General features: G+C 45.2%; 1 protein-coding gene across 5 annotated transcripts in view; it reads right to left on the reverse strand.

Moving 5' to 3' along the window:
- hmcn2 (hemicentin 2) overlaps window positions 1-13,268 on the reverse strand; it is a 50,541-nt gene that overhangs the window by 12,170 nt on the left and 25,103 nt on the right. For 4 of the 5 annotated variants that reach the window (XM_061768733.1, XM_061768735.1, XM_061768736.1 and 1 more), the window contains 32 exons: window positions 12,463-12,654; window positions 12,257-12,387; window positions 11,955-12,099; window positions 11,218-11,344; window positions 10,967-11,124; window positions 10,416-10,694; window positions 10,198-10,334; window positions 9,897-10,047; window positions 9,600-9,821; window positions 9,410-9,523; window positions 7,717-7,904; window positions 7,538-7,634; window positions 7,249-7,410; window positions 6,622-6,735; window positions 6,236-6,432; window positions 6,041-6,122; window positions 5,821-5,952; window positions 5,211-5,354; window positions 4,945-5,104; window positions 4,429-4,556; window positions 4,165-4,348; window positions 3,986-4,083; window positions 3,517-3,795; window positions 3,215-3,405; window positions 2,749-2,830; window positions 2,400-2,536; window positions 2,181-2,322; window positions 1,958-2,102; window positions 1,453-1,580; window positions 1,212-1,368; window positions 1,018-1,139; window positions 783-947 (listed from right to left, as the gene is read on the reverse strand). In XM_061768733.1, coding sequence (XP_061624717.1) covers window positions 783-947; window positions 1,018-1,139; window positions 1,212-1,368; window positions 1,453-1,580; window positions 1,958-2,102; window positions 2,181-2,322; window positions 2,400-2,536; window positions 2,749-2,830; window positions 3,215-3,405; window positions 3,517-3,795; window positions 3,986-4,083; window positions 4,165-4,348; window positions 4,429-4,556; window positions 4,945-5,104; window positions 5,211-5,354; window positions 5,821-5,952; window positions 6,041-6,122; window positions 6,236-6,432; window positions 6,622-6,735; window positions 7,249-7,410; window positions 7,538-7,634; window positions 7,717-7,904; window positions 9,410-9,523; window positions 9,600-9,821; window positions 9,897-10,047; window positions 10,198-10,334; window positions 10,416-10,694; window positions 10,967-11,124; window positions 11,218-11,344; window positions 11,955-12,099; window positions 12,257-12,387; window positions 12,463-12,654 — 4,890 coding nt within the window. The remainder of the gene's footprint in view (window positions 1-782; window positions 948-1,017; window positions 1,140-1,211; window positions 1,369-1,452; window positions 1,581-1,957; window positions 2,103-2,180; window positions 2,323-2,399; window positions 2,537-2,748; window positions 2,831-3,214; window positions 3,406-3,516; window positions 3,796-3,985; window positions 4,084-4,164; window positions 4,349-4,428; window positions 4,557-4,944; window positions 5,105-5,210; window positions 5,355-5,820; window positions 5,953-6,040; window positions 6,123-6,235; window positions 6,433-6,621; window positions 6,736-7,248; window positions 7,411-7,537; window positions 7,635-7,716; window positions 7,905-9,409; window positions 9,524-9,599; window positions 9,822-9,896; window positions 10,048-10,197; window positions 10,335-10,415; window positions 10,695-10,966; window positions 11,125-11,217; window positions 11,345-11,954; window positions 12,100-12,256; window positions 12,388-12,462; window positions 12,655-13,268) is intronic. The other variant, XM_061768734.1, reaches the window with a different exon arrangement.

Below are 13,268 nucleotides of genomic sequence, written 5' to 3' on the forward strand. Positions count from 1 at the left end.
CGCGGGTGGCGGGCGTGCTGGAGCCTATGCCAGCTATCTTCGGGCGAGAGGCGGGGTCCCCCTGAACTGGTCGCCAGCCAATCACAGTTGAGTAGTTTTTTTCAGAAGAAAGCCTTCTTTTAATCTATTACGTGGGAATCCATTACATCTTCTACTTTTATTTGCATCTAGCAATTGCTTGGGCAATCTGTTTATTTTGGTTCGTCAGAGAACCTTGTGCCTCGGGCACTGTCTCAAATCTCTGTTTCACCAATCCAACATAAGCCCTGGCGACGTTTGACTCCATTTCACCAATCAAACAGAGTCAGGCAGTCACGTGACCGGACACAAAGTCTTCACGGCCCCACACAGAAGCAAAGTTTCAAAATGACTGATTCATGTCAACCATGGATGAAAGAAACAATGGCGTAGTCGCAGTCAGAAGGAGCACAAACACCACTGGCCTCGCATTCAATGTTTACCTTACAGACTACGAAAAACAACTGCTTCGTCATGCGCTGTCATCTCAAGTAATTATTTGGAGGGTTACTTTTGATTTTTGCTTGCGTTATGTATTTCTGAAGTAACAGTACTTTTACTTGAGTACAACTTTTGCCAACTCTACCCACCTATGCACACAAATAGAGAGATTTGTATTTGATTCCTTGCAGCATTCTACTGCTGCTGTTGTCATTATCTTAAACTGATTAGCACAGTTTACAGAGTACAAATAATATATCTGCCTGTGAAATGTGGTAACGGTGAACAATAAAGTAGACAATTTTTTATTTTTTTTTGCTTACCAGTAGGAAGGATGCCATAGCTTCCTCCTCGAGATCCCAGCTTGGCTCCACCTTTCGTCCAGGCGACGGTCGGCTGAGGTCGTCCTTTAACACGACAAGGCAACTCCACAGGAGATCGACTCACAGCCGTCACTGTTGTGACGTCGTCTTCAATAGTCGGCGGGACTACAAGAGCAAATTTCTGAATTGAATCATTTAAAACCGTTGTGTACTTGTACCCCCTTAAAGCCGATACCTTGGAGCTTGACCTCAATGACCCTGCGCTCCTCTCCAACATCATTTACAGCTGTGCACTCAAAGTAACCTTCATCCTCATTGGATGGCGATAAAAGTACCAAGGACCCAGAAGATAATAACCTGCAAAAATGAGCAACCGTGTCATGCTTGTTTTTTGTTTTTAATGAAACAGCTGCAAACGTGTGTGTTTACCTGTATGCACCAGGTTGCTGGCTCCCATCAAGAGGAGAGCCATTCCTTTTCCAAGATACTTTAGGAAGAGGTATGCCTGCCGTCTCACAGCTCAGGACAGCTCTGATGCCTGCGGTTACTGTCATGTTGAACGGGCCTGGACTAATTGAAGGACGCACTAGGAGGACAAAGAGCAGACTCCAACATGTTGACCACAATCACCAGATTGAGAGTTGAGAGTTTCCACTTTTGCTATATTTACCAAACACCCGGAGATCGATTCCCCGGTGGTCTGAGCCGGCCCGGTTTGATACGGTGCAGTGGAAGCGACCAGCATCGCTCAGCTGAACCTGGTGCACACGTAAGGAGCCTTCTGCCAGCACGGTGTACCTGAAATATGCCACATGCTGAGCCATCTTCATAAAATACATCCAATGGGATTTGAATGCCATCCATAAACATGTGTATGATGCGATTGTATTTGTATTACGAATCAATTGTAATGTTGTTTGAAAATGCTTCAGTGTCTGCTTGAAGTTTTGACCGTTTGTGATTTTAATTCAACTTCATTAAAGTGCTTCATATTATAATAATTCACAGAAATTAGGAGTCTGTTTTGTTCAGGAACAGAACCATCTTGAAACCTCATCTCCTAAAGAATCATTTGGAGTATGTACACAATGTGTTTCAGAGCTGTTACTGGAAAAGCTTAAAAATGAATGTTTCTATAATTTGATCTTGGAAAAGGTGCGCGGATAACGACCTACTTGTTGTTATCATGGGTTACGGGGAAGCCATCTTTCCTCCACATAATTGTAGGAGTCGTGCCATCCTCGACTTCGCAAGGTAAAACTGCATCCTGGTCCAAATGAGCCGTCACCACCGCGCTGCTCTCCTTGATTACCGGTGGCACTGAGAAGCAGAAGTATGATTAGGGTCAAATGTGTACACCTGGTTAGAACAATATGTGTTAAAAAGAGAGCAACTCACAGAGAATCTCCACTGTGAAGAACAGACTGGTGCTGCCTGCCATGTTGGTAACCACGCAAGTGTACTGGCCGCTGTCTTCGGGTCTGACGTTTTGAATTTCAAGGTACTGGCCTCCCGCGAGCCGCTGAATACGGCCACCCAGCTAATTGGACAGAAGGATGGTAGGAAGGATGTTCTTTTCCTTCAATAGCTGTTTGTGAACGCTTTCACATCCCGTACCTGCATCTGGACCTCATCCTTGTACCACTCGATATCAGGAGGGGGGTCACTGTCAGCCAGGCACTCCAGGGTCAAATGTCCATTAACCGGCATCGACAACGTCCTCACATCTTCAGCGCCGAGCAGGGTCGGAGGGACTGAAGTGTGAACAATGTTTGTATCATCACTATTTTGGAGGAGGACATGACATTTCCATAATATCCAACTCTTTTCACACAATTTACACTCGGCAGCGTGCATGCTTGCTCAGAAGACGTAAATGTGGGCGCGGGACAGCGTGAGAGGTGGACAGGGAATCTCGCCTCGCAAATCGAGGAGTTCCAATAAAGTTTGCAGAGCAATGGATCACCTTGTACTCGAACCCAGTGGTTTCTTCCATCCTCTCCAGCTGGGCTGCTGGCCAAGCAGGTGTACAGACCTGCATCCTCAACCTTGACACAGACACAGAGGTTGTCATGCTGTGTACTTCATGCCCGGTTTTGTATTTCTTACTAGTGTACTGCACTGTAAAGAAAACAGATGTATTATACTACATTGTCTACATTGGCTAACGAGAATTGAACAATGAAGATTCAAATGTTAGTATATTGGAATGTGTGACCATTTCTGAACGACCGTTGTATTCAGCTCTGTTTGAATCCAAATATCTGCGCTGAGATTTTCTTTTCTTTAAAGACAAACCCTAGTCTTCATCATGGTATATTTTACAGAGAGCTAACAGCCACGGTGCACGATTTTCCAACAAAGGTTTACACTGCACATGCACTTTAGCTTTAGTTTACTCATAGTTGCTGTCAGATGTTGTTGGTTTGTACCTGAATTTTGCCAATACTGAGAATGTGTCCGTCGTCCCGTATGCCGTTGCTCCCTCCCAGTGGGCGACCGTCCTTGAGCCAGCTCAGCGTGGGAGGTGGAACTCCCTCTGCAAAGCACTCCAACTCCAGCGGGTTGTTTACTGCAATCGTCAGCTCTTCTGGGGCACCAGACTTGGATATCTTTGGAGGCTCTGGATCAGAATTGATCAAGGGGTTTTTGTCGCAATGTGTTTTTACTTGGACACAAACGATATTTTACGTATTGAGTCGATTCCGATTTTTAAAAAAATTATTATTATTACCAAGAATGGTGAGATTAAAACTCTTTGTGCTGCTTCCAGCCCGGTTGCTGGCAACGCAGCTGTAGAGGCCTGCGTCCGAAGGCGCCACGTCAGGCAGCTGCAGCCGTGTCTCCTGGCCGTCCAGCAGCAGATTCCGGTGAAGCGACAGCGGCTGGCCGTCCTTCATCCAAGTCAACGTCGGAGGAGGAACGCCACGCGCCTCGCACGTAAGCGTCACCAAGGATCCTTTGACAACTGTCACTGGTTCCACTGGTTCCACATGATCCACACCAGGGGGCGCTGTAGAACATATAACAGTGAGTCTGAATCCAAAATGCTACGCTGTAGTAATAACAATAATAATAATAATAATAATAATATCTGATGTACTGTAGGATAGCCATGCTTATTACAGGTTTGAAAGTTCATCGAACTGAATGAGTTGGCGCTAGTTGCGTTTAACAATAGCTAACGTGTTTAATATTGGTACCTTGGACCTGGACGTCATAGCTAAGCTCAGCGAGCCCAACTCCACTGCGAGCTATGCAGGTGTAAACTCCAGCATCTGACAACTGCACGGGAGAAATCCTAAAAGAGACAAAAGGACAGTCAGCATGACTTCCTGCCATCATTTGACAACATGTTCACAAATCAGCACGGTAGCCAGACCTCAGTACTGAGTCACCAGAGATTAGGCGTGTATGGGGTGACAAGAGTAGAGGGTGCCCGTTCTTGAGCCAGCTGATCTGAGGTGGAGGGTTCCCATCAGCACGACACTCAAGAGTCACAGCACTGTCCTGTACGGCCTGCACCTCTCTGGGCTCGCTGGTCTCACCCAAGATGGATGGCCGCACTGTGACAAAATGAACAAAAGCTCCAAACAACAACATTGGATCTGATCAAAAACTATGACAGTTGAATGTTAAAACTGACCCAGCACAAAGAGGGTGTAGAGCTTGCTCTCCTGGCCAGCAGGGCTGACAGCCAAACAGGTGTATGTTCCAGAATCCTCGGGACTAACCCTGAGTAAACTTAACCTGCTGCCATCAGGAGTCAAACTGCTAAATAAGTACAAGATGGTTGACATGCTATGAACACCAGAATAACATTCTCATTATTATCGTCTTCCTCACGGTCAAACACGTGGTTGTGTCTGTTCCACTACATTTATCATAAGCTACTGAACATCTGTAAACCAGCTGCTATTAATGTCCTCCATGATTGTACCATAAACAAATCCATTTGCCTCTCATCACATTTGCCTCCAACCTTCAGCCCTAATGATTTATAGTTTATTCTCCAAACCTTTGGGGAATGACAAAGATTAATAGTTATGGCTATTGTAAAACAAATTGAGGTACTTTGTAAAGACCAACAATTGACGAAGACTATGACATCATACAGTGCATTAAGTGTTCTGTCAGAAAATGTGGACTGGAAATAACTTACACAATGTGACGAGTATCTGACCCCTCCAAAGTCAAGCCGTCTTTAAGCCAGCTAAGGTGAGGTACGGGGTTTCCTGCTGCGTTGCACTCGAGTGTCACCTCTTCTCCTACGGGTGCGCTGACTTCAGATGGATGGTCAGAGCCCAGAATAGTAGGCGACACTGTGGAGGCAAAAGTTGAGCCCTCAATTCAAATAATATTACAGGTATGTTCTTTCACGAATGATAATGATCATCATTCTTTCCGTTAATTGCTGCCATTCTTTACCCTGCACTGAGAGAATGTAATCCTTTTGTTCCTGTCCTTCACTGTTCTTGGCCACACAGGTGTACGTTCCGGCATGAGACAGAGTAAGAGGTCCCAGCTCAAGGCGGTTCCCTCGACTAGACCACTGCCACTGCAGGCTGCTCTCTGGAAGCAGGCATGGGACGTGTACGATGTCATAGTGGGACGTATACGACATTATACTGGATGGTACTACAGTGGACCCCCACTATTTGCAGGGAATAGGAGCCGGGCCAGACCGTGAATAGCGAAGATCCGCGGCTAATTGACACCCATTATAATTAAAAAATAATAATAAAAATTAATTAATTTTTAAAAAACTTTTTTTTTTTTTAAACCTAATCATTTCTTGAATAAGTGTGGATAAACCACTACTAAGCGTTTTCAGGGTCCGTACCCCTCCCCCTCAAAAAAAAAAAAAGAAAAATTCACAATTTGAAAAGAACATTGAACAAATTTTAAAAAAAAAATTAAATCACAAAAAAATTAAAATAAATAAAAAATCCACAGATAGGTGAATGTGCGGTTGCTGAAGCGCAAGAATGTGGGGGTCCACTGTACTAAAGAATTTACATTTCTTTGTCAGTCTTACCAATTGGTGTTCCATCTTTGAGCCATGTGATGCTTGGAACGGGGACCCCTGAAGCCTCACAACGAAGCGATACATGAGAACCCAGGGTGAAGTTTAGGGCCTCTTGGACAGGCCCATCGAGGACAGGAGGAACTATGAAATCATCATTGTACTCCAGTTTAAACGGTTTTCACCACTCTTGTTTCACTACTGTTGTCAGGAGCACAAGAGAAATTCTCACCATAAACTGCCAGTCTGAATGTCCTGTCTACCTGGCCAGCCACATTGGACACTTTGCACGTATAGGTGCCACCATCTGCCATCTGGGAGCAAAACCATTTTCAAAGTATAGATTTCACATGTAAGAGTGGAGAAGAGCGATAGCATGACTTTGGGGCTTGACAAGTGGTGTTCGAAAGCTCAAAGTTTTACAGACCTGAACTCCTGTGATCTCCAGCTGGTGGCGATCTGTCTTGAGTCCATTCCCTGTAGCTAGTTGGAGTCCATTTTTATACCATGTGACCTCGGGCTCAGGGACACCGTGGGCCTCACATTGCAGGGTGACAGAAGAACCAAGCTGCGGGGTCACCACATCTGACTCAGCATCAAGACGAGGCTTCAGGGTGGGCACGACTGTTGGTTTGCATTTAGAAGGAGGACATGAGTTCTTTGTGATTCACTCCAACTTGCCGTGATTCACTTTTAAAGTATGTATTCTCCGTCACAGCTGCGATAAACAGATTTTTTTTTTTTTTTTTTGCTGAGACAATTCTTTCAGATTTGATCATCCGTGTATGAAGCTGACGTGTGCAGATGGCTCACCGTAAACACTGAGGACAAGACTCTTCTGGTCCTGGCCAGCTGAGTTAGTGGCCGTGCACACATATTGTCCTGCATCCTCAACTCTTGCCCGGGGCAGCTGGAGCATCTGGCCACCTATAGTATTAAAGGTGACATATTAAATCTACTTTTAATTGTTCATGTACACATTCTCTGGTATGAAATTTAACAACCAAATCATTTTTTTCTGTTTTACATTAGCTAACTGTGTTATCTTCTGATAAGTGGCACATTGCTCAGTCCAGGTGGCCATGTAGTGGGGATGCCGATATGTCTGCTGCATGTGCCACAGTCGTGCATACGCACACTAACTGACAAGTGGAATTCAGCTTCTCAGCTTAGCCACCGCGACCTCCGACCCTCATCGTCACGGTGACGAACTCTACCAACGAACGAAACAATAAATTGAGCACATCACCCTATAATTATTTTACCCTTGGGGTATTTTGGTAAAACCACGTCACAGATATTCTGTTAAGATACCTGGGAACTGTTTTAAATAGTCTCCTTTAAAGAAACAACAAAGGAACAATGAAGAACATGATAACATTAAAAACCTCCATTTGGAACATCATTATTGATTGTTACTAGTTGTTTGCTAGATCTAACCTGGCAATATGTGGATCCCACTATTAAAGTGGAGGATCTGCCCATCTTTGGTCCAAGTGATTTCTGGTGGAGGATACGCTTGCACGTCACACAGCAATGAGACCATGTGACCCTCGGTGACACTCAGCTCCTCCTCTTTAGGGCTGACAATTCTTGGTGGTACTGTTACAAAAAAACAGTCGATTGTATACATATTACAGATATCAGTCACCATGTCAAGTACAGAACATATCCAGCAATGTTGAACACGCCATGTAATCCATCTGAACAACATAAAAATATGTTTTACCTTGAACAGTTAAACTGTAGAGCTTCTCAACTGACCCAACCTTGTTTTCTGCTATACACAGGTACCCAGCCATGTCTGAAACCTGCACACTGAGGAGCTATACAAAATGACCAGAGTTATTCCAAAACACAGCACGTCATGTTTCAATCCATCGGCTCACTGGGTCCACGCTGCTTTACCTGCAGTTGTGCCCTGTCCTCACTGATGAGATGCTGTGAATCTGCGTGAACTGGCTGTCCATCTCTCAGCCACGAGATAGTTGGGCTCGGATGTCCAGTTACATCACAATGGAGGGCCACGGTGCTGTTGACCACTGCTCCTATTTCCTCCATAAACTCCTCGGACGGCCCCATGATCACAGGTGACACTGAGAATTTCAAGTGTTGGAATGGATTGGTTTTATGATTTCAATTACTTATTCTTCTTCTTTTCCTTTGGGCTTGTCCCATTTGGGGTTGTCACAGAGTGTCATCCTTTTCCATGTAAGCCTATCTCCTCCATCCTCCTCTCTAACACCAAGTGGCTTCACGTTTTCCCTCACGACATCCATCAACCTTCTCTTTAGTCTTCCTCTCGCTCTCTTGCCTGGCAGCTCCATCCCCATCACCCTTCTACCAATATGCTCACCATCTCTCCTCTGGACTTGTCCAAACCATCGACATCTGATGAGCTGATGAGCTCATGTCTAATTTTATCCAACCTGCTCACTCCTCGAGAGAACGTCAACATCTTCATTTGCTCTGCTTCCTGTTGTCTCTTCAGTGCCACTGTCTCTAATCCGTCCATCACGGCTGGCCTCACCACTGTCTTCTAAATTTTGACCTTCATCTTAGCAGAGAATCCTCTGTCACATAACACACCTGGCACCTTCCTCCACCCGTTCCAACCTGCTTGGACTCATCTCTTCACTTCCTGACCACACTCACTATTGCTCTGGACGGTTGACCCCAAGTATTTAATGTCCTCCACCGTCACTATCTCCCTGTAGCCTCACTCTTCCCCCGCACCCTTCTCATTCATGCACATATATTCTGTTTTATTTGCATCTAATTTTCATTCTTCTGCTTTCCAGTGCATGCCTCCACCTTTCTAACATTTCCTCCACCTTCAGATCAAAATGTCATCTGCAAACATCATGGTCCACAGGGATTCCAGTCTAAAATAATCTGTCAGCCTATCCATCACCACAGCAAACAGGAAGGGGCTCAGGGCTGATCCCTGATGCACTCCCACCTTCACCTTCAACTCCTCCATCACACCTCTCCACTGTTCTGCTGCCATCAAAAATGTCCTGTACTATTCCAACATACTTCTCTGCCACTCCAGACTTCCAAATGCAAGTACCAGAGTTCCTCTCTGGGTACTCAGTCATAGGTTTTCTCTAGATCCACAAAGACAAAATGTAGCTCCTTCTGACCTTCTCTGTACTTCTCCAACAAGACCGTCAAGGCAAATAATGCATCTGTGGTACTCTTTCTAGGCATGAAACCATACTGTTGCTCGCAAATACTCACTTCTGTCCTCAGTCTAGCCTCCACTACTCTTTCCCATAACTTCATTGTGTGGCTCATCAACTTTATTCCTCTATAGTTCCCATAGCTCTGCACATCACCCTTGTTCTTAAAAATGGGCACCAGCACACCTTTCGTCCATTCCTCAGGCATCTTCTCACCTGCTAGAATTCTATTGAACAAGCTGGTCAAAAACTCCACAGCCACCTCTCCTAGATGTTTCCATACCTCCACAGATATATCATCAAGACCAACTGCCTTTCCATTTTTTATCCTCTTAAGTGCCTTTCTAACTTCCCCCTTGCTAATCATTGCCACTTGCTTATTATTACATCAAAAATAGGCATATGTCCATGCCTACCCAAGACCTCCAGGTCAAAATGCATGTGGTCCTCTCCAGCCTCATTGACAGCTTCACAGGTATACCTTCCTGCATCTTCTTTCTGCACTCGAGCGATTTGTAGCACCTGTCCACCTGAGAGGACCAATCTAAATGAGCACTTGGTTCTTTTGTGAAGAAGATGAAGATCGCACAAGACTTGTAATCTGACCTGGCAGTAAAATGGCTCCATCAGCGGTAGTGAGCTTTTGTCCATCTTTGTACCAGTTGAGTTTAGGTGGTGGTATGGCGTTGCTTTCACAGGACAGGCGGATGGGATGGCCGAGGACTACCTCGCGCTTCTCGACCATGTCCTCGTTGTCCTCGTCCTCCTCCCTGTCCTCCGCACCCCAGGCTGCTTCTCTGTTGGTCACGCGGTGGAAGACTGGAGGAACTAACGAGGCGGTACCAAGTTTCTGTTAGTTCAGAGCCTTGTTTAACTGGTGCGTCACATAACTTTGATACACACCTTGTATGGCAACATGGAAGTATCTCTTGTCTTCTCCTGCCGAGTTGGTGACGACACATGTGTACTGCCCTTCATGGGACAACATGGCGTTCTCAAGGTGCAAGAAGGCCCCGCTCTCCTGAATGCCAACATGGCTGTTTCCTGTCAACAACTGAAGGGTAAAAACTGACTTAGATTCAAAGGTATGCTCACATGTTGCTAACTGTACAATGTTCATTGCGCAGAGAGGGCATACATAGGATGTGTCTGTGCTGGAAAACGTCTAGTGTAACGAATCTTGCAAATGCTGTGTTTAACAAACCTGCCCATCTTTGAACCAGGAAACCTTGGGCTCAGGGAAACCTTTGGCAAGGCAGGAGAGAGTTAAACTGCCATTGATTCGTACTTTCTCTCCCCGAGTGCCTAAAGATGTTGAGTTACCATCTATTTGTGGGGGCACTTGAGAGGGAAGAAAAGCTGAATCAAATGGATTGTTTAACAACCAATTTGGCCTCATTACCATGTGGAAATCGGTCTTACCCAGAACACTGAGAGAATAGTGCTTGACAGCGGTGCCAGCCGGATTGGAGGCCCGACAGGTATAGAGGCCTGTGCTGTCCCCTTGTGCTGAGCCCACCCTTAAAGCCTGCCCAGCTTGCATGTACGTCAGCTGGGGGCTCGACACAATGGGCTGGTTGTCTTTCAACCAGGTGATACTCGGCGTGGGGGAACCTTCTACATCACACACAAGAACTATCGGGAAGCCCAGTACCACTGAAACGTCTGAGGTCTCACTGGGACCCTTGATCGTTGGAGGAGCTGCAAAAAAAAAAAAAAAAGCAAACATTTCACCCAAGAAAACATTTGAAATATTTATCCCCAAAACAACAAAATCTCAAACTAAATGGCTCAGTAATTAACTACTTTCATTCATTTTTCCTGTGCTATGTCCTGTCAACAAAATTATGAATGCACCCTGTTGTCATTATACCATACTTGATGTCTTGTGCAAATTATATATATACATACATACATACATACATACACACACACACATCACAAATATGAGTAAGGAGAAAAAAAATGGAAACCTTGCACTGTTAGTCTGAACTGGCGCATCTGTGTCCCTGCATTGTTGCTGGCCAGACATCGATAAAGTCCTTGATCTCTCAGCCGGACCGATTTCACTTTCAGCACCTGGCCGTCTTCCAGAAACTCCACATGTGGATCTCCGTCACGGGACAGAACCCTGAGAATAGGAACGACAGATATCGCTTTTAACCGGTATCAAAACATTGGAGTTGTTTTGGAATTGAACGTCTGAGCACTGATTAATGCATACTCTCCGTCGCGGCTCCATTCCACTCTGGGTGCCGGACGCCCGCTGACTCTGCACTGCAACTCCACTTCCTGGCTCAGGACGGCTGTTATCTCCTGTAGTTTGGACGTTCCTGAAATCACTGGCGGAGCTGCAACAGTAGGTTAACACACAACAAGGTGTTGCTCACTCTTGTCTTCACGAGGACAAGTACAGTGTATTAGCATTTTCACTAAGGCCTACTGCAGCACAATAGCAAGGGTAAAATGGAGTTTTTTTTGCCTTGTATGGACTCACTGACAACAGCAATGGGCACAGCTTACAATATTTGAAATCCAGTAAAGCTGCTGGATCAATTCATGTTTTTGTAAACGTAAGAGATAGCGTATGTATTTAAAAATAGGTTCTTGTAGGAGCGATACATAGAGTACAATGCAATGCACTGTACCGTGAGGTAACTCTATTATGGATATTCAGCTACAAAAAAAGCAGCAAAATATTAGCCGCATCACTCAGTTTGATACAGTACAGTTCTTCACCACTACAAGCTACTACCACACTAGTATATTGGTACATTAACACAAATGCAAACAAAAATGTGAATTATTCTCTTTTTATATACATCTCTTGCATTTGATATAATGAGATTGTGCAGATATGCTAATGACAGGAGTCATCAAAGTGATATTTTTCCCGGGGCCTCAAATCTACGGCAACGTCCCTGGCAAACGATGCAGTCAGTGACTAAATTGTCAGCTCACCTTGCACCACAATATGATATTCCCTTCGTGCTTCTCCAGCTGAGTTTTGGGCGGTGCAAGCAAACATTCCGGCATGTTCTTGCTGGACCCTGTAGATTCTGAGCAGGCGGTTCCCATTTTGCAGATACAGCCCAGGACCGTTGACCTGGACAGATGGAAATCAGCACCATCTCGACTGCCCCTCGCGTCATCTTGTAGTTACATCAATTGAGCACATGATGACATTGCGGAACTACTTATGGCTTGAGTATACGCATTAACGTGCTGTTCCCGTTCAGGACGAGCAAGCGTCACAAACTCACAAGATGACCATCTTTAGTCCAGGTAATTGCAGGAGAGGGAATACCAAAGGCATCACAGCCTAGAGTGAGAGGCTGCTTTAAGGTCAAAGTGAGGTTGCGTGCTTGGCCATCATCTTGGATTTCAGGAGGAACTGAAATAACACAGGACAACAGAAGATTTGTGTTGTGTTTTGTAATTCCCCATAGCGATGGAGATGAGGTCTTACCATTCACTTTCAACCTGGTCTTCCTATCCACAGAGCCCGCCTCATTCGTCGCCACACACTTGTAGTCGCCGCTGTGACTGGCAGTCGCTCTGCTAATTACAAGATCGCCGTCCCTCGTCACAGAAAAGCCGGATTGTCCGGCATGCATCTCCAGGCCATTCTTGAACCAGCGCACCTTGGGATGTGGAGAGCCTGCAAGGCAGAGACGCATGATGTTTAAAAGTAACACTCACATATTTGATTCTCTCTGAGCAATGGGCAACCAGCCCGGACCCTCAGCCCCCAAAAAGCACATACGTGTTATAGAGCGGGGCAGGCCATGTCAAAATTGTTTCAGTTTTATTTCACTGCCAGATTGAAATTTCAAGGACACTATCACAGGTAAAAAAAAAAAAAAAGGATCATCAACATGTAGAATTAAGGTTTGATGGCAGATTAGGGCTACATGTTCTCAGTCTTTAGCACCAAACACAGAGGGGGAGTATTAAGCGGTAAGAGTAGTTCAAAAGCACAACGCTCACACTCAGGAGCCTGAAACAGATGTTTTAGTGGGTGCAAGAGCTACAAGTGGTAAATGGGAGATATGTGGAATGGGGAAACAGTAGGAGGAGGGGGGTCTCGCAGCAAACAGAGTCACAGGATGATGAGGACGAGTGATGAGAGCAGTAAAGACAGACCCAAATGTTGTGGATCTCTCTATTTACAGAAGTATTACATATGAAGACAACACCTTTCCTCCAAAAATATAAATAAAAATAAAAGGTCATGCAGAAAAAAAAAATGATGTTATCATCTGGCATCTTTTT

Source organism: Phyllopteryx taeniolatus, chromosome 3 (assembly GCF_024500385.1).
Source record: "Phyllopteryx taeniolatus isolate TA_2022b chromosome 3, UOR_Ptae_1.2, whole genome shotgun sequence".
NCBI classification, from domain to species: Eukaryota; Metazoa; Chordata; class Actinopteri; order Syngnathiformes; family Syngnathidae; genus Phyllopteryx; species Phyllopteryx taeniolatus.